The 21,679-nt window shown below is 37.7% G+C and overlaps 1 protein-coding gene across 12 annotated transcripts in view; it reads left to right on the top strand.

The window, feature by feature from the left end:
* The window catches only part of LOC113054721 (cAMP-specific 3',5'-cyclic phosphodiesterase 4D-like), a 169,097-nt gene extending 147,418 nt beyond the window's left edge, over nt 1-21,679 (top strand). For 7 of the 12 annotated variants that reach the window (XM_026220471.1, XM_026220475.1, XM_026220472.1 and 4 more), the window contains 13 exons: nt 661-697; nt 1,185-1,261; nt 1,399-1,448; nt 6,749-6,861; nt 14,804-14,897; nt 14,995-15,170; nt 16,543-16,641; nt 16,929-17,093; nt 17,261-17,360; nt 18,528-18,682; nt 18,767-18,889; nt 20,098-20,280; nt 20,368-21,678. In XM_026220471.1, the coding sequence (XP_026076256.1) occupies nt 661-697; nt 1,185-1,261; nt 1,399-1,448; nt 6,749-6,861; nt 14,804-14,897; nt 14,995-15,170; nt 16,543-16,641; nt 16,929-17,093; nt 17,261-17,360; nt 18,528-18,682; nt 18,767-18,889; nt 20,098-20,280; nt 20,368-20,850 (1,855 nt within the window). In that variant the 3' untranslated portion in view covers nt 20,851-21,678. Of the gene's footprint in view, nt 1-660; nt 698-1,184; nt 1,262-1,398; nt 1,449-6,748; nt 6,862-13,263; nt 13,908-14,803; nt 14,898-14,994; nt 15,171-16,542; nt 16,642-16,928; nt 17,094-17,260; nt 17,361-18,527; nt 18,683-18,766; nt 18,890-20,097; nt 20,281-20,367 lie in introns of those variants that run through there. The other 5 variants (XM_026220467.1, XM_026220469.1, XM_026220466.1 and 2 more) reach the window with 2 other exon arrangements.

A 21,679-nucleotide genomic window follows, 5' to 3' on the forward strand; every position in this document is an offset into this window, starting at 1 on the left:
GGTATTGTAGTCACAATACTAGCTAAAGTGTAGTTCTGAATCTCCTAGTACTTGATGGAAATGTTGATGTTTGCTCATTTATTATGTTTAAAACTCACACAGTTGATTTTCTATCATTTTGTCTTTATCTTTTTGTTCTTGACTTCTTTGAAGCCTTTGAAGTTGTCCTTCCTCTTTGGCTAAACTGTTGTTGCATAATGAACGTTTCTTGTATTTTTTATACTATTCCGAGCATTTTTCAGTTGACTTTTGGTGTGAAATCTTCTTGTACACAATTAGACATGAGTCGCATGTGTGAGGCTAACTGGATGTTCTGAATGAAGCTGAGATCTGAATGAATGGAGGTGGTCCTCACAATGTAGTGAACATTCACTAGCACTGAAAGCATTAATGCAAGCGTGTCCCTGCCTTGTTGTCTCTTGTCACACAGACAAACCATATCTCCCTCCTCCTGAAGGACCAAATGCAAGAAAACCATACAGTTGTTATCGATGAATCTTTTCGAGAAGAATCTGCACTTTTATTAATGATATGGTTTGTTTGTTATGACAAATGCATGCAACATTATAAACATGCATATCACGCGTTAAGAGAGTCATTTTCTTTGGCATTGTAGCTGAGGTGTGTATGTCACAATGCTGATTGTCCGTTCTCTTGCAGTCATGGAGATGACCTCATCGTTACGCCGTTTGCACAGGTCAGTGACACAGGCCCTTCTGCACCAAGTCAACATGAAACTACAATTTTACTTCCATAATATGATGCATCACACAGTTCAACAGGATATTAATTGAAAAACACTTCAGGGAAAGACTTGTATCCATAATGAGCTGAATGGATGGTGAAAAGTACTTGTAAATTAAGTGTGACTGGTGAAGTCAGCCTAAAATTAAAGGTGTTTTGGTCATTTCTTCTTGATAAATTATTAAAAAGTTAAATAAATGATTACAGGAAAAATCTGCAGAAGTGAATTGTGCACAAAACGACAGGGAATGTATGTCTCCTTTGTGTTTATAGTTTCAACATAGTATTTCAGCTTCATGTGTGACGAAACCTGAGAATTTGAAGCAAGTTTCACAAAAGCTCAGTTTGTCCTAACTTTAATATTCTGTTTAATGTTAAATGTGATGCATTAAACGCAAATAGATGTTACTGACCTCAGGTGTTTTGCTCTTCTCTTGAAGGTGCTGGCTAGTTTGAGGACAGTACGGAACAACTTTGCAACGCTAACCAACCTCCAGCAAGATCGTACGTCCAACAAGTGAGTGCAGTTCCGTCAATGTCATGGACTGCTGTTGATGTGCAAACGGAGCAGAAGAGGAAAATCACCTGATACTTTGACTGCAATAATCAAATGTATTAATATCTATAACACGTTGTTATGCTGAATTTTCCCAGGCGATCCCCCATGTGTAATCAGCCTCCTCTCACAAAGGCCTCCTTCACAGGTGAGATGGTTTCCCTTTGGTTTTTATATTATTTCAGGAATTTAATAGTAATTAACTGTGTATCTCACTCTCTTCTTGCGCTCCATTTAATCCAATTATTTATGGAGATCTCAGTAGTGTCCGTTCTTTCCTGTTGGTTGTGAATGTTGTACTTTATGCTGTCATAGCAGCAGTTAACCTCTAGAGAGCATCAAAACACTCTCATTCATGCAGTAACCTCTTTTTTTCAGCAAGGCTGCTCAATTTTGCAGTGCTAGCATTTAACTTAATACACGTTTCTGCAGTACTGTAGAAAAGAGATGCACTACTTGGCCAAAGCTTTGTGGACATCCAGTGGAATACTTTCCTTGAAGATTGCAACTCCATATTAAAGTCCAGTAGTTTTCAAATGACATGCTTTAGATGGTTTCCCATTGGTAATTAAACTTCCATTTTAAACCTCTTAACTGAATTAATATCAGTCTAAACTGTGTATTTAACTCACATTTTCTTGTGCTTTACATGTGCTATTCAATTCAATTGATGTGCAGTATTAACATTGAAAAGTATCTGACTTTTGATTGCAGACTTTGGCAGATCTGAGCACAGTTTGAGATCTGAAACACTAGAGGAGATGCATGAGATTACTGGGGTGTTTTTCTCAGGAGAAACATCTGAGAAGCAGATCAACACCATATTAAATACCAATAATTTTGATGGTGGATGCTTATAAAGCACTAATAGGTCTGGTCTTTGGGTGTATGCATGCTTATAGATGCATGAGGAGCATATCTTCCAAAAGAAGTAAACATAACCTGCTTTGACATTCGTGAATCTCTCAAATTATTAATAGATGTGGCGCAGCTGGCAGCCCACCAATCTGACATGATACTCGCAAACTCACGCCATCTCGCTTTCATGCTCAGCCAGAGACTTGCTTCCAGTTTGGGAAAGCACGTGTTGGCGTCTTTCTGGGGCTCGCAAGTCGAGTCCGTGAATCAAGATACTCCCCATCACCTGTCCTTCATGCAAACGTCTGATATGGAAACTGTCATAAACGCACACAACTCATATCAACACTTCCCCAGTTTAATGCACGTGCTGTAAACTGTGTAATCAGGCCATATTAGAAACAAAGCCCTAAGATCAAAGTTGCACTTTACTCCGAGGCGCCTGCCAATATGGACTGATTCGGTGCATTATCGGCTACTTGTATATATAGCAGCTGCTTTAAACACAGAGGTCCCGCCCCTTGCTTTCTAAAGATCCAACCTGACGGTGGATGGCATAAGCATCTCAAAAACACGGAGTCTCACGAGAATGTTTTTCACATGGGTGCCACTTTAAACGTGGGGTCTAGGTGATGTCAGGCTGCTTTTCTGAAAGTGTTTGCGTCAGCCTGAGGCTTCTGTTTCCCACGGCTGCTTTCTCGCTGTTACTGGAGAGGTCTTGTGTATTACAAGACTGCCGATCCACTGAGGGGTGACATTAAGGTTCTCTCAGAAACTGTTTGGCATCTAGCAGGGCCAGGTGGTGGCTCTGAGTGATTTATCTGGAGTCTATCACACGTCTCCGATCTGCTTGAGTGAAGTTTGATGAACTACAGTATATGGGTCAGTCGATTACTAGAGAAAGGCCACCACTGAGATGTGGTTTTTATTGATTTGAATTCAGCATAATTTAGCAGCAAAATAGGTGAAACATCAGGTTTGAACATTCTGGAAATAGTAAATTAATAGCAGAAAAATAGTAAATATAGTGTTTTTGTCATATTTTCAGAATGAGAAAGTCTAAAATGTCTGAGTCATGTTTCACCATAAAAGCAAACAGTTTAATTGAAGCCTATTTTATGACCATAATTTTAAAGCTTGCTTATTTGTTTGTTTGCTTTTAATTTAAACAATATTTTAATAAATAGTAAAATACTACGTGATACTAATAATACTATTAAAAAAGTAATATTGTGAAAAATATTATTACTATTTAAAATAACTCTTTTCTGTTAAATATTTTTTAAATATAATTTATTTCGGTGATTTAAAGCTGAATTTTCTGCATCATTACTCCAGTCTTCAGTGTCACATGATTCTTCAGAAATCATTATAATATGCTGATTTGCTGCTCAAGAAACATTTTTAATTATTATTATATATTTGAAAACAGTTGTGCTGCTTCATATTTTTTTTTGAAACTGTGATGCATTTTTTAATGGAAATTAATTTGAAATATAAATCTTAATGTAACATTGTAGAAGACTTACTGTCACGTTTGATCAAGTTAATGCATCTTTGCAGTATAAATGAATGAATGTATACATAACAAGGGTTAGTTCACCCAAAAATGAAAATTAGGCTGCGTTTTACTCACCCAAGAGGCATCCTAGGTGTATATAACCTTCTTCTTTCAGACGAATCCTGTTAGAGTTATATTAAAAATGCTCTTTGATCTTTCAAACTGTTTAATGGCACTCAGAAGGTATTGCATTCCTTCAGTCCAAAAGATGTGAAATAAAAAGCGCACAACCTCATACGTCATGCTCCCAGAACTGCTTCCAGCGTACAACAGTGAACGCATACTAGATGAGCGATTATTATGTTTTAAATGATATTTTTCTTACAAAAATGCATCGATTCACTACAGGAGGCCTTTATTCACCCCCTGGAGCCATGTGAGACACTTTTTTATGGATGGGCACTTTTTATTTCACGACTTTTGGACTGATGCATGCATCACCCACTGAGTGCCATAAAACACTTTGAAAGATCAAAGACGATTTTTAATATAACTCTGACAGGATTCGTCTGAAAGAAAAAAGTCATACACACCTAAGATGAATCAGGGGTGAGTACAATCTTTCAAGGTAGGATTCTGACCAAATTCAGACAGTTTTGATTGTTTTAAAATAGGCTTTTATGCTCTAAAATATTTAGATTCTGGGTTGAAAAATGACCTGGATATTTCTTGACCAAGGGAAGGACCAAAATCTCTGAATACTCTCTGAATGAGTTTATTTTCAAACTGCAGCATTTATTTAGTGTCTAGCCTGCAGTCAGAGAGTGTGTTTGCTCGATCTCTTGTGGACTCCACTCCAGAGTTTGGCTGCAGTCCTGTCCTGCTCTCAGTCACAGCAGCTTCTGAGGGGCCGGCACCGTACACAAGAAGAAAGCCATTGACGTCAGAGGAGATGTTGTCAGCAAGGACAGTGGACCCCTGCTCTTGAATTCTCCTCAGAGTGATTGGACAGCTGTTTGAGGAGAGAGCTAAAGAAATGTGGGGGTTGTGGCGGAGAGGATTCCACACATGATGTGATCCTTTCCCTACATTTTCTCTTTCTTTGTGGGGCTCGTGGGACCCCAAGCTGTTTTTTCCCTCCTGACCCCTGAATTATGATAGACAAAGCTGCTGCTGACCCGAGTGTGTTGCATGCTCTGAGTCAGAGGCTGATCTGAGCGTGCACAGCACTGGCACACGCAAAGCTGCATGCTACATTTTCTCAGTATAGTACTCTTAAGGTTGCCCTGTAACAATAGCACCAAGATCCTGTGACCTCTGAAGAGCGTGTTGTGATTGTGTCACACTTGTTTCAATGAATGCTCTTCTTGTAACTTTTAGCTCTCCTCTGTGTAACTCAATACACAAGAGTAGAATTGCAACATTTTGTCGGCACAGTTTGAGTTATTGTTTATCATCTGTGTGGTATGAACATATGCACATCCTGTGACGCAGGTTAAGGTTTAAATGCACTAGTCATCATAACTGCACAGCCCGACATAATCCAGGATTATGAAAAAATGAAATCTGGCCCTGAACGGATCACATTGGTCCCATAACAAAGATTAATTTTCAATGGTAATCTGCGTAGATTGACTGTCACGTAATCTTCAAGCATCACAGTGGATGAATCTGCGCAAATCAGCTAAAGTAAACAACCTCCCAGGGGCATTCTGGGACATGAAAGAGCAGTTGCTGTCATGATAGAGCACAGTTTCGAAATCTCATTCTTCATAAGTGAATTTAGGCATCTAAATTTCACGATCTACCATAGAAAAAAAAAAAATTCATCGTTTAATACTTTTGAAACATTAAATAAAAAATAGCTTATTTGAAAAATAAACAAAAATATTATATAATAATATTATCTAATAATATTGTAATATTAATCTGATAATGTTATTTAATCTATATCATCTTAATAATACTTTATAATGCATCTAAAAATGTTTAGGTTCATATATATCGTTCATATAGGTATCATATATATATATATATATATATATATATATATATATATATATATATATATATATATATATTTTTTTTTTTTTTTTTTTTTTTTTTTTTCTTATTTGGCCATTCTGTGATTATCAAATAATTTAAGTTATTTATATATATATATAGAGAGAGAGAGAGATAGATAGACAGACAGACAGACAAACAGACAGATAGATAGATAGATAGACAGACAGACAAAAATAGAACTGCATCTACACATTTGTAACAGCGATCTTGCCCATTTTGCTGACAGCAGTAAGTCTGCAGGGATGCTCGACTCCTGCTCCAGCGCTCCGGTCCAGATCTTGCGTCTCTCTCTGCGTCGTGCTCTCCAGCTCTGTAGGTTTGTGGTTTCACAGGAAGCCGCTCATGTTTGTGTAAAGCAATGCCTTCTATGTCATGTCTGTGTAGCTGAGGTGCGCTCTCACTGTGCTGCTTGTGCATGCTCTTCTTTTACGACTCTGGATATAGCTGCTGCCCAAGCTCTCTAGGAACACTGGGCAAAGCCTGTCGCCTCATAAAGGGGTCTGGATCTGGGGATTTAAATCCGGTGCTGAGGGGACCTTTTTGTTTTCTCTCTTTTGCTGTGAGACAGAGCGTCAGCTATAAGACATCCTCTGAAGTTCATGGACCTGTGGAGGAGACTGATTCTAATCCAGCGTACGGACATGGGATTGTCAAGGCAACCCGCTGGGAATCAGTAGAAGCGGATTAAAAAGGGAATGTCTGCTTGTATGTGTGTGTATGTTTTGCTTGCTAGGAGCATGGGGCTCCAGTGCGCTCTACACCAGGAGTCCTGCACAGCTGGACTGACAGTGGTGTGACTCCGTTTTATTGCGTCGACCGGCTCTGGAGTTTTTAGAGGGCAAGGAGCAGCTCGTTGTTGATTCTTTAGCTCTGATCTTTTCTGCACAGCATGAAGGGTCACCCATGTGTCCGCCCTGGAGATCCCAGCGTGGCTGTCTACGACGTGGACGATGTCCGGGAAGCCTTGGCTAGCCCGGTCAAACGCCTCAAAACTGACCATCCCCTTCCCTGTCTCCCACCAGAGGAGGCCTACCAGAAACTGGCCACCGAGACCCTGGAGGAGCTGGACTGGTGCCTGGACCAGCTGGAGACCCTGCAGACCCGACACTCCGTCAGCGAGATGGCCTCCAACAAGGTGAGTCACCGTTCAACTTCCCACCTAACGCATGGTATTTTCCACTCGGGAGCTTACGTCGCACCTAAGAACGAAGGGCTTCCCCTTGACTTAATGTCATTACCGCCGCTGCCCAGGGGAGCTCAGGTAATTGGTGTGATTTGGCAGGGCTGTTGGCTCGCAGACGGAAGACGTTATCAGGTACTGTAGAGCCAAGATGGCTGCCCCAGGGGGTGCAGTTTCAGGGAGATGCACACACGAGTCATGTACGTGCAGGATTGTGAGTCAGGGTTGTCCATCACGCATCCTGCTTCGGCATGGCTGACGACGTCCGATGGCTCAATGCGCTATCAAAACACCAAATGCTTGTTGCCCCACTCTGTGAGTATAAACAACTGTGTCCTTTACGCTGGAGTCTGTTTATGCATGCATGCATGTGTGCGTGTCTAGCCCATGCTGGTAGACCTTAAGTCAGTCTGAAGCATCGTTATCATTGGAATTGTGGGTCTGTTCTTATTGCTGATGTCCACACAGGCATCTTTTAATGTAGCACGACACTGTGCAAAAGACTTAAAAAAAGCCAGTAAAGCTTCACTTTAATTCTTTTCTGTGGAGGGTTCAGGGAATTAAGGGATAGCGGTCTTGTTTGTTATGTGTTTGGTGCAGGTCTAAGAGGAGGGGAGGTGCCAGTATTACTGAAGGTCATGAATCATTTTTCACATTGGAACTGGGTGATATAATGTTTGTTGTCATGTAAATGTTGAATGTCTTTTGTTGGATTTTGGCACTTTGAGTGGTTGTTCCACAAAACTTGATTTTTACATTTTTAAAGAAAATATGAGTGGTTGTTTGCATGTGCAAAACTTGTGTTATGATGGCAGGGAGTTTCTGTGTGAGTTTCTGTTCTAGATGGTTTCTGGGGATATCTAGTTTGTTTTACCTTTTCGGGCCTACTTCACCCTACTCCAGAAAACTTCTGAAAATTCAAACGTCTACAGGTTTGTTTGTTTTTTTAAGACCAGTTTGCTTGTTATAAAGCAAATAACCAATAAATAAATATGCTTAAAAAAAATTAATTCTGAATTGGACATGAAAAATCACGATTGGTGCATCACTAATTAAAATACTAAATAAAAGGCCTCATATTGGAATTACAATCTTTTTCTATCAATTCTTCAATAGGAAGATCTTGCCTTTCATAAACGCAAAGGTCAGTGATCTTGGGATTGAAAAGGTTGGCGACCAGTTTGTACAGGATTATGCCTATGGAGATTCAACCAGATGTGTGTCTGTGTGTTTATATTACCCAAACACCTTCATATAATGAAATGTAAACATGTTTGCAACATCCCGTATTAGACAATGTTTACATGTAAATATCCCTGACTCTATTCTTTGTTCCTGCCAACTATTATAGTTTTTTACAATCTATGGGTATTATATAAACTGTTTACAGTGACACCAATTACATAACCTCACCATATCACCAGACTTTATTGCTGAATAGAAAGGAAGCCCTCTTTGTAGAACTGGTTTTAGGTCAGACACTGGCCGTCTTTAGGTGCTGTGTGGCTGCTTTCTGTCCGCCTTGAATTTTCTATGACTTGAATTCAGCATATGCTTCTATCTCAAGGCTCACCGCTGATATCGAATGAGATGCTGCGTGTCTAAACTTGCCCAGGCTTGACATCATGGCATCCTGACAGCATATGTGAGGGTTTTAACATTCACACACAGCAGACAGGCTGCGATATGCACAACCAGACTCACGCTAGAGATGTGACTGCATCAGTGTCCTCGTATTTATCACAATGTGCCTTAACATTTCAGGCCCAAATAAGCGTTTAGGCAAAGAGCCAGTAAGATTCTGTAATGTTTCCTAGTGGACCTCATTAACCTTTCAGCTGGGTGTCTTTGTGCCGCATCTGGTGCGTGTGCATCGTCTGCGCTGTCTCTCAGCCCACTGCAAGGCTCAATTTGTCTGCATTGCCATGGTGACTGCAAGCATGTGGGATCCGGCACAAGTCTTTCTGTCTGCGCTGTGACGGGGAGGGCATGTTGTTGCTGTGTGTGTGTGTGTGTACTGTAGATATTCTGTTCATCAGTATGCAGTGTGGCAGGCCTATGCCGGTGATTCTGGAGCATGCTCAGTGCATTCAAAAACAAACCATAAAAACACGCAGGAGAGACGGAGGGGCCGTGAAGGAGAGCTGCTTCTGATTGGTCCAGCGAGAACAAATGCAAAACGCCTTACGCACCTGATCATCATAATATGATGCGAAGAGATGCAAATGAAGACAACAGCTCTGTAACAGCACAGTGCATCACATGCTAATTTAAGTGTGTTATCTGATCTCTGACTGCTTTATTGCATAACATACAGTATATTGTGACTTGAAACATCAAATGATTCTAGAATGTACCATTTGACAGATTTTCAGACCATTTACTGGTATCAACTTTTGTTTAGACACGTAAAGAATCCCCAATGACTGTGAAAACAATAAATCCAACATCAGCAACTAAATAATCCTATAATCCCTAACCTAAGGGCTCAAATTTAGAGGATTTAATGGATTTAAACAAACCCCTAACCTTAAGAATTAAACTACAGCATGAAACTTGTGTTGTTTGTACTCCAGACATGAATGATTCCTCAAATTATGTCTTGTTGAGGAACGTGCTGTTAATTTACTAAATGATCCTAAACATTTTAATTCAAGGTTGGACTCATAATATACTGTAAATATATATAATTATAAATATATTTTTTATAAAAAAATTATATGAAAATATACGTATGTGTATATATATAAATGTTTAATATATATTGTTTATTGCTTTTAGAACAAAAAAAATATATAAATATATAGCTATATCACAGATCACAAAATGTATATAATTATAAAAATAATTGTATATAAAATAATTATATATAAAAATATAAATACACTGTAAGTACACTATAAGTACATTTAAGTACACGTAATGTAAAATAAAGTGCAACCAAAATATTGTTATAAATATAATTATTCAAAATCGTATATGTACATATGTAGAAATATTTTTAAATAAATGTAAATTTCCTGAAAAAAGGACATCATTCGAAAGTTTAGACTATATATAAGGTAACAATATATAAATCTGGAAGTTTCCAATGAAGTTTCGCTCGTGCAGTGGTTAAAACAATGTATTTGTTCTGTACACATGTGCACCGAACCGAAAGACCCATACTGAACATTTTCAGTACAAATACATTTACCGTTACACCCCTTATAGATAATATATATATATATATACAGCAGATCTGGATTTACCAAAGTACCCAATCTTTCATGAAAGCTCCTCAAACACCACACCCTGCGGCCGGAGGCCTGCCAGAGCCGAGGGAAGAAAGACAGAAGGATAATGAGACATGTGGGTTATAGAGCGGGGGGTTCAGCGTATGGGATGAGGGGGTATCTGTGGCCAGTGGCTTTCTTGAATGATTTGGATCCTGCACGCGTGCTTTGGTGAAGCCTTTGGCATCCCATTGGTCCTCTCTGAAGCAGCGACCGCAAGGCACCAAATATTGAACGATACTCAAAGCGTCGACCGATGGCTTTAATCAAAGCCACACAAGGCCTGTGAGAGCTCAGCTAAAGGCCTCAGACCCAGCCAGAATTCACTGAGCTCTGTTTCCCTCACTAAAGAGAACAAACAGCCTTCCTGCATCGCACATAATGTGCCGTTGTGTCCCAAAGTTTGGTGTCAACAATAAAACAATTCCTGCAACCAATGATGCCTTCATCAAATGTAACCTGTGAGCTCTTAAACTGTTGGTTCATCTAGCTCCAGGATGCATTTAGTATCCGTCAGATGTGTTTGGAATTATGTGTTATTATGAGTATGCATGTTCCCAATAAAACTTGACGTGGTGATAATTGGGTCTCCAGAAATAGCATTGCCTTTCTGATGATGAGCATGAAAGTCTTCCCGGCATATTTTGATGTGTGGTCGGAGGTTTTCCCCCTATGTTTCCATCAGCATGACACCAGTCTCAACCTGCAGCAGACTCGTCCTATGGCTCGCGCCCACACTGCTTCTAGTTAGCAGTAGTCTACAATTAATCATAATCCACTGCACTGTATGGCAGTGTTTCTTACAGGATCCTGTTTTGTTTACACTTACTATGGTTTATATGACCAGTATGATATTACTGTATATATATTACAGTAAGGTTTTTTTTTTGCTTGAAATCCAACACAAAAATGTTTTCTGTATGACGCTATAAATAAAACAAAAAGCATGGAGATATTTTACTTTTTAAAATCTTTTTTTATTTTGCCAAAATATTAGATTAGATTAGATTGAGATTAGATTATTTATTTAACATTTGAATTTAATATATTTTAAAATTGTTCTTATTTTTTTATTTACTTTCGCTTTTTTAACAAATCATTATTTGTCCAAAATAATAAATAATTCATAAGAAATGAATCTGACATCAGTGCAACAACAGCTTCAAATTATGAAACATTTGAATTCAAATAAAAGAATCAAAGCTGTCAGCCATTCTAAACCTGATTGGATGAGCTCTGATCAATATTTAGTTTGATTCAGAATGAGATATGATACTTTTTATTAATAATAATAAACTTTAACTTACATAGGGCATTTCAGTGAGCTTCTCAAATGTGTTACATAGGAAACTATCACACTCATAACACAACTAGTAAAAATACATATAAACTAACAAACAAACAGTAAATAAACATAAATATTACAATCAACTAAAAGCAAAAAATCTATAATAATAATAATAATAATGCTGTTTCAGCATTACTAAATAACTTTTATTTTTGACAGATTCTTTCCTCAAAAGTCATTATTTACTAATCAGACATCTTTAATTGTTTAAAACTAGTGGATGCGTGCATTTTTATTGTCCGGTCTTTATATGCAGTGTCAGACCAAAATGTGATTTTATTATCACAGATGAGTGCAGACTTAATGATTATAAAGGCCATGTTTTGTTTCTTTATGTTCATCTGAGTGTTGTTCAGCAGGTTGTAGAAGGTTTATAGGGAGTTCTTGGTTATACAACAAAGATGAATAAAAACACACAGCGATTCTCTCAAGCTTTATTTCCTTGTTTATGATGAACCACATAATGTGTTGCTTTGCATAAAGAAATGCATTGACGTAATACGCCACCGCAGAGGCTTCATATTTCTTCTGATAATATAGTATTATTGTCGTATGGTAAAGACTTCAGGTTCATATTCAAATCAGCCACAAACAAACCCAGCCAATGGCTGTTGCTTTCATAAAAGAGCCCCTGATCTAGCATTTGTTTTTCAAATGAGAACATCACTGGCCACAGGAAAGCCTTGAGTAATGCTTGCACGGGGGCCGATATCTCCATGTGAACGCTGGCGAATTGTTTGTTTTGATTTCAGATCTCCGTTCTCTTCTCCAGATGGCAAGTGTCATCAAAGACCACTTCTGATTAGCCTTTGATTCCAGAATGGAAGTGGACGTTACCTAGACACTGTTTATCAGCGTGTCAATATTTACACTCAAACAAGAGTTTGTTTTACACTCGGAGAAGTTTAACTACTTCCTCTTTTTGAAATTAATTTTACACGTCTTCATGAAGATCAGATTAAGCAGGACATGCTTTGGTATAGCGGCAGATTTTCAGTGACCAGTGTTGATGAGAGAAATGAGGCCAGTAGTCTGATCAAACAAATCACTGAGCATTAAATATTTAATTGATCTAAAAAAAATATTATTTGAGGAGATTATTTTATTTTTTAAAGATTTTATGTAATTTATAATGTATATTATGTATGAAATCCAGTTTAATCCATTTAATGATTTTCTTTTGTTTATTTGCTTACTTTTAATTATACATACTTTTTATCGATTTTTTTTTTAGATCAGTTCATTTACATTTTAATTATTTATTTAATTTATTATGTAAGACTTTAAAGATGAGAAGCATTCTTTAGCCTGGCAATTATTTTTGACTCTGAAAAGTTCATCTTCCCTTAGGGTGAAAAAACAGATGAATCACAAATTAAAATAAAAAAATCATGTTGCCAATAAATGAGCAATTACATATTTATCAAATCTAAAATTATTATTATTATTTTTTTTCCATTTAATTTTATTCTAGAAATTCAACCCAGAAATGTTTTATATATTTTATTGCATGTTTTGAAAATCCAGTTTAATTTTTGTAATACTTTATTTATTTGCTTTTAATTGTACAAATTTTATTTCTTTATTTATTTTATCCATTTATTTAATTTTGGTGTATTCTAATATTTGAAAGAAATACTAATTAAATATATGAAAATATATATAACTGTATTTTTTATGTTATCATTGAACGTCCTTGAATTATTTATAATGTTGACCCAGACTGCATGAAAAAAATATTTGAAAACAGAAATTGTTTATTATCCCTCAACATCGATGTTAGAAATTAGACGAGAGGATGTTCCTGCTTCTGATAGGTCATTGTCGATTATAACGGTGAAATATCATCTAAATCATATCTTGATGAGATATTGCGACAGACAGAGCACACCAGGAGCCGGTCTCCTGCTCTCGTGAGTCATCTGAACACACTGCCGCTCTGCCGTATGATTATACCAGGTACAAGGTGAGCTGTGAAAACACAGTGGTTCTCCAAGGCCTGCATCCTCCATCAGCAGATGACGGCGCTGCTGCCCCCATCTCTCCCTCTCGGTAATGAGCCGTGATTGGCTGTGTGGAGGGGCACGAGCAGCATCGATTATATGAGCAGTCCCATATTTGGAAGGTGTTGAGCAGCCCAGCGTCTTTCTCGTGGCTCAGAGGAGCGAAGCCAAGCCATCTCTGCCAGCCTCCGCACCTCCATCACACCTCCACCTGACCCAGAGATGCAGTTTTTAGACTAAACCCACAGAAGCATTTGCGTGGCATTGTCTGAAGGATTTAGGAGTGGTTCGTTTCTTGCTTTTGTGTGTCTTGGAGCTTTAACAAAGATGCCTGAAGCAAATTATTTACGCTCGGTCTCATGGGGATATATAAAGGTATGGCATCATGGTTTCTTTGAAGCTGATTTTATGTCTTGGATGTACGGAGATCCTTATTTGGTAGCTGAAACAATCAGTTTCGGCCTCGATGCATTTACTTATCTTTCATTCATTGAGGGTGTTTTTGTCGGTCATGAATTGATGTATTCAAATAATGTGTGGTACACCACATGTAAATGATATGCAAATTAGCAGAGATGAATATTTTATAGGCCAGTTTCGGTTTGGTGTGAGAAAAATTTCTTTTTATTTGACCATGTTTGAAGGCTTCAGGTTGATTTCTTCCAATCTGTCATATACAGATATTTTCAGTGTTGATGGTGTGTTATTGTAAATCAATGCATTTGTTATGTAGGACAGTAAATATTAAACGATTCATCCTTCTTTAGAGTTAATCTGTCAAAAACATACTGAGGGACAGTTTCATCACAAATGAAAGGAAAAAAGTATAAATAATATTTTGCATGAAAAAGAAGCCTTTTTAGCCCTATTATAACATTGTAATTATTATTATGAAAAAAATGTGTGTGTATATATATATATATATATATATATACATATATATATATATATATATATATATATATTGAAATATAATAATTAATAAAATTAATTTGCCATGCTTTGCCATTAAATTATTCATGATGGGATTACAAATGTGAATTTATGAATTGATGAAATGTGCCTGATTTCTAGAATAGATTGGGCTATTTTTAGGTCTGGTCTGGTTTTATTTGAAGGGTCTGAGGGCGTCTGTTCTCAAACTGATTAGAACAGAAGGTTACAGTTGATTGATTCATTTATTCCTTGTCTTTGTGTCACCCAATCATGAAGCATTACCATGACTGATTAAAACTTTTGTCCTTTCTCTGTCTGTCTGTCTGTGTGTGCAGTTCAAGCGGATGTTGAACAGGGAGTTAACGCACCTGTCTGAGATGAGCAGATCTGGTAACCAGGTCTCAGAGTACATCTCCAACACATTTTTAGGTAACCCATCAGTCACAAAACATTAACACGTTTCATTTGTGAGTGTTACGGTGAGGTTTGGCTCATGTTCACGCTCTCCTCCCCATTGTTTCTCCAGACAAACAGCACGATGTGGAAATGCCCACTCCGCAGACGCAGAAGGAGAAAGACAAGAAGAAAAAGCCCATGTGTCAGATCAGCGGGGTGAAAAAGCTGATGCACAGCACCAGCCTCACCAACTCCAACATCCCTCGCTTCGGGGTCAAGACGGATACAGAAGACTCCTTAGCCAAGGTGAGCGCCGGTGATGCAGATCAGGCTTATTTGTGTTGGAGAGCTGCTTCAAACACTTCAGACTCGGACAGAAGCGCAATCATCTCAACTGAATGCTGATTGGATCTGATCAGAGACTCTTGTAGACCTTGACGAAAGGTCATTGGAGCTTTTCAGTCCAATGACGTAGATGGATGTCATGCATTTGGAAAGATTTTGTACCCTGCTGAAAAGAGCAGCTTGGAGCAGCATGAGTTTTCATGCTAGTTAGTGTCATGCTGTTACCAGGAAGCTTGTCGACCGGTGTGTTTTTTTAACCGAGAGCATATTGCGGGTTAAGCTAGTATTCATCAACACACTGATTGAAGAATGCTTTCAGAAACGAATCAAACGCTGCTCTTTTCAGCAGGTCAGTTTCCTCAGATTGACTGTTTATTTCTAAAACGAATCCTGATTAATTCCTAGAAAATATTGTGGCTGTTTTAAAAGCCAAACCAACATTTATTATATTTATGCGCGTTGCAAATGGGTTTAGTCAAGTCACATTCATTTATATAGCACTTTATACTATACAGATTGTTTCAAAGCAGCTTCCCTGTAGTAAACAAGAAAATAAAAGTATTAGTTCTTCAGTTAGGAAACAAATACAAATGCAGCTGTACAACAACCATGAAATAAGACACTAGTGCCATTATTCAGCTCAGTTTAGTTTAATGTTGATTCAGTTTAGTTCAATAACTGAATGCTGCAAAGCTATGAAGGACACACAGTTCAACTGTGTATAAAGCAGTTCTACTGAAGACAATAGTGTCGTTATTCAGTTCAGTATTGATCGTATTCGGTTCACTAACGTTGTCAGTGCTGCAGAGATCATCAATTATGAAGAAAACTTAATTCAGCTATAAAGCGGCTATACAGAACAACTCAATGTGGTTCATTATTAATGTTTAGTTTATAATAGTTTAAAGTTGATCAAAATCTACTGAAAACATCTTTCACTTATATTGATGCACTGAAAGAAAACGTCTGGGCAAAAAACAAATACAAGAATTATTTTAAAATAGCTACATGCACTGAAATGTTTTTTTTTTTTTTTTTCAACCAAAATTGGAATCGGAGTTATTTTATTTAGCAGAAAACTGAAGCTGAAAATAAATTGTATTGGTCAGTTTTATATAATAAGTTATAAAAACATTTAAATTGCACGTAAAGAGCTTTTGTCAACTTTTCAATTACAAAATTATGTTTTAACTCCAATGATTTCACCCAAATTGGCAAACTGGAAATTGCTATTTCGGCCAAAATGTCAGTGCATCACTACTCAAATTAGTTTTTGCAGTTAAGTGGCTTCACACACAACGGGACTGACTAATGATTGGCTGCTGTGTTTCAGGAACTGGAGGACATAAACAAATGGGGCCTTAATGTTTTTAAAGTCACAGAGTTTTCAGGCAACAGGCCTTTGACGGTGATGATGTACACTATATTTCAGGTGAGCTCAAGCATTCACCACTCTCCTTTATTTACTTAACTAATAAAAGTCTTGCTGTGCACAATTCATCAATGTTTGTTTTCATAACCTTCTTCACCTCTGATGTAACCAAGGTCACATGGACAGGGAAACACTGTTTTAACCAATAATATCATAGCCTACTTTATATGATCCAATGAAATCTGGCATTATTTAACATGCTGTGTCACATGATGTTAATAGTGTTGCAAATGCATTTTCATGTTATCGTGAACATCATCGAGATCGTCTGTTTTTCTCTCCCACAGGAAAGGGATTTACTCAAAACATTTAAAATTCCATTGGACACTTTCATAACGTACCTGATGACCTTAGAAGACCATTATCATGCTGATGTTGCGTATCACAGCAACATTCACGCAGCTGACGTCACCCAGTCCACACACGTGCTGCTCTCCACGCCTGCTCTGGAGGTGAGAGACGCCGTTTGCACAGTTCAAAACTGTAGCATATGACCCATTTCATTCACATTTGATTCAATGTGACCTTGTGTGCTACTTGCTAGGTTTCCAAAAAGGTTATGTGGTGAAGATAATGTCTGCTCTCGCTCACCGTACATCCACATGTTGTTCTCTTTCAGGCGGTTTTCACAGACCTTGAAATCCTCGCTGCCATCTTCGCCAGTGCTATTCATGACGTAGACCACCCGGGTGTCTCCAACCAGTTCCTTATTAACACCAGTAAGTGTGCTTTATGAATATATATGGTTTATTCGAACCAGATCCAAACAATTGAGCATATGACAACTGATACTAAAATTAAAAAAACACTTGTGACGTGTTTGATTGTTATTGGTTTATGCCATAGAAAATAGCAATAATAGTAAAGCTTTTAATTGTAGAGGATTCAAAAATATGCTTTTGGTGTAAATGTTTAGTTTAAATATCTAATTATTTAAATGTTGTTAATGTGTAAACAATCTCATTAAGTGTGAAAATCTAATCCTCTATTATAATTATTTTAATTTCTATAATGTAATAATTGATCATAATAATCAATAATAATAATTAATAATAATAATAATATTGTAATAATAATTTTATTTTAATTTAATTTAATTTTAATTTTAAAAATTGAAATTTACAAGTATTATCTCATTGTAAAAATGTATGAATACAGTAATCTCAATTTGAATTGTCTTTAATAATTTCTTTAAATTTCTATAATCTAATTATTCAAATGTACAAATATAATTATCTTTTTATTTAAATGTTAAAAAATAAATAAACTCATTTAAATGTGTAAATGTAATACCCTAATTAATTATCTCTTTATTTAAATGCCTAAACATAGCAATCTAATTTTGTAAACAAATAAATATTGTCTAATTATTTACATTTCTAAATATAATAATCCAATTACTTAAATGTCTAACTATAATAATGTATTTATGTGAATTTCACAATTTGTTCCAAAATTTGGTTCAAGAAATTAATAGTTAGGGGAGTTATGATGACTATTGTCGAGTTGAGATATTTGACCAATCAGCATCCAGAAAGGGCACTATCGATTTGATAAACACAATATATGTTTTTAAAGAGCTAATAGTTCCCTGAATGTCAGTTCAGGGGGTTTGTATTGTAATGGACGGATCTCAATCCCATCAGCTCAGACATCTGTCCTCAGAACCGCTGCTTACATAACTTTATTCTGTCATTAGCAGCACTGATGCAGCGATAGAACAGACACAAGCGACTCAGGCCTCATGGGATTGTGTCTGTCTGTAATCTCTCACAGACAGTGATGGAGTCCTGCTGCTGACACAGCTGTTTGCTGCCAGTCCGTCACGCTCGTGTACACATTAGCACAAGGTCACAGAGTTTGCCGTGTTTTCTTCATGTCTGCAGACTCGGAGTTGGCCCTCATGTACAATGACTCGTCGGTGCTGGAAAACCATCATCTGGCGGTGGGCTTCAAACTCCTGCAGGAGGAGAACTGTGACATCTTCCAGAACCTGAACAAGAAACAGAGACAATCGCTGCGCAAGATGGTCATCGACATCGTACGTCCCGCTCAGATGACGTTTAGCTTTGATGAAGTTCGTTCAGAATTCTGGCTTAAGATTTTTCTCGCACGTTACTCCCAGGTGTTGGCGACTGATATGTCCAAACACATGAACCTGCTGGCCGATCTGAAGACCATGGTCGAGACCAAGAAGGTCACCAGTTCTGGAGTCTTGCTCTTGGATAACTACTCAGACAGGATACAAGTGAGTCTTTTTTGACTTCCTGTAAACTCTGGCTCTGTCAAAACTGATGGAGCGGCTCAACACCGCCGCTTCTGGATCAGCCAATGGCGTGAGTTGGGGGGCGGGACTGAGCATTTTGTTGACCAGTGGTGGTTAAGAAACCCATTTGATTATTATAATGGTAACATTTTAGAATAAGATTCCATTAGTTAATGTTAGTTAACTACTTTCGTTAACATGAACTAGGCAAGAACAATCCTTCAACAGCATTTATAAGTCTTAGTTCATGTTAATTTCAACATTTACTAATGCATTATTTAAATCAAAAGTTGTGCTTGTTAACATTAGTTAATGCACTGTGAATTAGCATGAACTAACATTGAATAACTGTATTTTCATTAACTAACATTAACGAAGATGAATAAATACAGTAATAAATGTATTATTCATTGTTTGTTCATGTTAATTAATACATTAACTAACATTAACTAATGGAACCTTATTCTAAAGTGTTACCATTATAATTTATTTGTTTATTCACAGTTCACTGGAAATTCATAGAAGTGTACTTTTTTATGTAAAAAGCTACATTTTACACTTTTTTACATGTTTTAAATTGTAAATTAAGAATACATGGGACATTCAGAGAACTTCAGTGACTATCTAATAAGATATAATCTTAAATATAAGATATATATATTATTTTTTTTAATTTTTTTAAGTTTAGTATTCAATGTTTTTATTATGATATTTATTTGTAAATATAAGATTTCTAAGCTACATTAATGAATTAAAGTGTAAATTAAATGTCTGATGTCATAATCATTTGTCGTGATTTAAATGCTAAATTATGCAGAAATTGTAAATTGATAGAACTTCAATAAAGATCGAATGACATAACATAAGCTTAACATTTTATGATTTTAATAATTACTTTTTTTTATTATGATACTGGTTTGATTTACATATAGGAAGACATATTTAAAATGAAAATTAAACTGAAAATATATCTTGTTAATTCATATTATTTCAATTACTATCTATTGTTATATCAGATATGCTTAACATTTTAATACTTTACATCCTTTTTTATATTATTTTTTAAATTAGTTTTTTTTATGATACTGATTTGTTTTAAATATATGATGTAATTTCCTCAGCTGCATCTGAATTTAAATGTTGTAATTGAACAGAGACGGTTCAGTGAAGCATGTGTTGATGTTCCTCAGGTGCTTCAGAACATGGTGCACTGTGCGGACCTGAGTAACCCCACCAAACCCCTGCAGCTGTACAAACAGTGGACGGACCGCATCATGGAGGAGTTCTTCAGTCAGGGCGACCGAGAGCGGGAGCGAGGGATGGAGATCAGCCCCATGTGTGACAAACACAACGCCTCTGTAGAGAAGTCTCAGGTAGCTTCATCAATCCAAAACACTTTACACTTCCTCAGTTTCTCATTTGTGTGTGAGGGTAATTCTCACGGCCGTCTCTGTCTCCAGGTGGGCTTCATTGATTACATCGTGCACCCGCTGTGGGAGACGTGGGCCGACCTCGTCCACCCGGACGCCCAGGACATCCTGGACACGTTAGAGGACAACAGAGAGTGGTACCAGAGCACCATCCCACAGAGCCCGTCTCCCGCTCCCGACCAATCCGAGGACGGCAGCCGCTCCGCCGGAGCAGACAAGTTCCAGTTTGAACTGACGCTGGAGGAGGACGGAGAATCAGACACGGAGAAAGACAGCGGCAGCCAGGCCGAGGAGGAAGAGGAGGAGGAGGAGGATGAAGAAGAGGAGGAGGAGGAGGACAACAGCTGTAGTGATTCTAAAACTCTCATCACACAGGACTCGGAATCCACCGAGATTCCAGAAGCGGAGGAGGGAATATCGGAGGAGGTTTCCACAGAACCCAGCATGGTGGAGGAGGAGGATGAGGAGGAGGATGATGAAGAAGACGAGGAGGAGCAGCCAGCAGACACGTAGCAGCACGTTTGGACGGCCCGGACTAGCTGCCGCGATGGCAAAAAAACGCAAATATTTAATAACAGACAATGAAATTGAGTTCCAAAGCGCACGTTGCACTCCAAGACCTCGGCCGCTCCTCTCTCGCTCTCTTTCTCTTTTCCGTCTCTCTACGAGCTGCCTGGAGACGAGAGGACACTAAGACTTTGGTAGGTTGTTGTATTATTTGCACTCAGGAATAATATCTAGTCCTCTGTTTTTTCAAGCTTGGTTTCGTTTACCTCCTCCTCCTTCCCTCGTCCTCTGTGATTCTCTGTGGACGACGGTGAGGAAGTGTCCCACATGAAGCAATCAGAGGAGAGAGACGTCAGCGGGACACATTTCCTTGGATTTCAAAGAGACCTTATTTTCTACGTTTTAAGTCTTCCTAAACGTTTGACTGAGAAAGATTTCACAAAAGACTAAAAACAAACAGCGAGCGCTGTCATGGCCTCCTCAATGATTTTATACGGTATACATTCAGATTTTTACATAGTTACTTTTTAAATAACAAAACAGCAGCTGTGCGTTTTTGAGGAAACTTTGCGTGAAGGGTAACTTGCAAGTACACGACGTGGGTCGTGCGATCGCTACCATGTTCACATGACTGCTGTCCCGCACCCTCCATTCAGAAGATGTTTTTACATTGTGTTTTTGTACTTCGTCAAACACTTTACCTCTAATGAGTCTCATGTGACACGTACAGATGCTTGATCTGCGTTTAACTCTTTCTGTTTACTTCCTGTCTTGTTTCAGAGCAGTTATTTCAGCAACACTGCACTTGAAGCCTGTAATATATATATATATATAT

This window comes from Carassius auratus, chromosome 35, assembly GCF_003368295.1.
Source record: "Carassius auratus strain Wakin chromosome 35, ASM336829v1, whole genome shotgun sequence".
Taxonomy (NCBI): domain Eukaryota; kingdom Metazoa; phylum Chordata; class Actinopteri; order Cypriniformes; family Cyprinidae; genus Carassius; species Carassius auratus.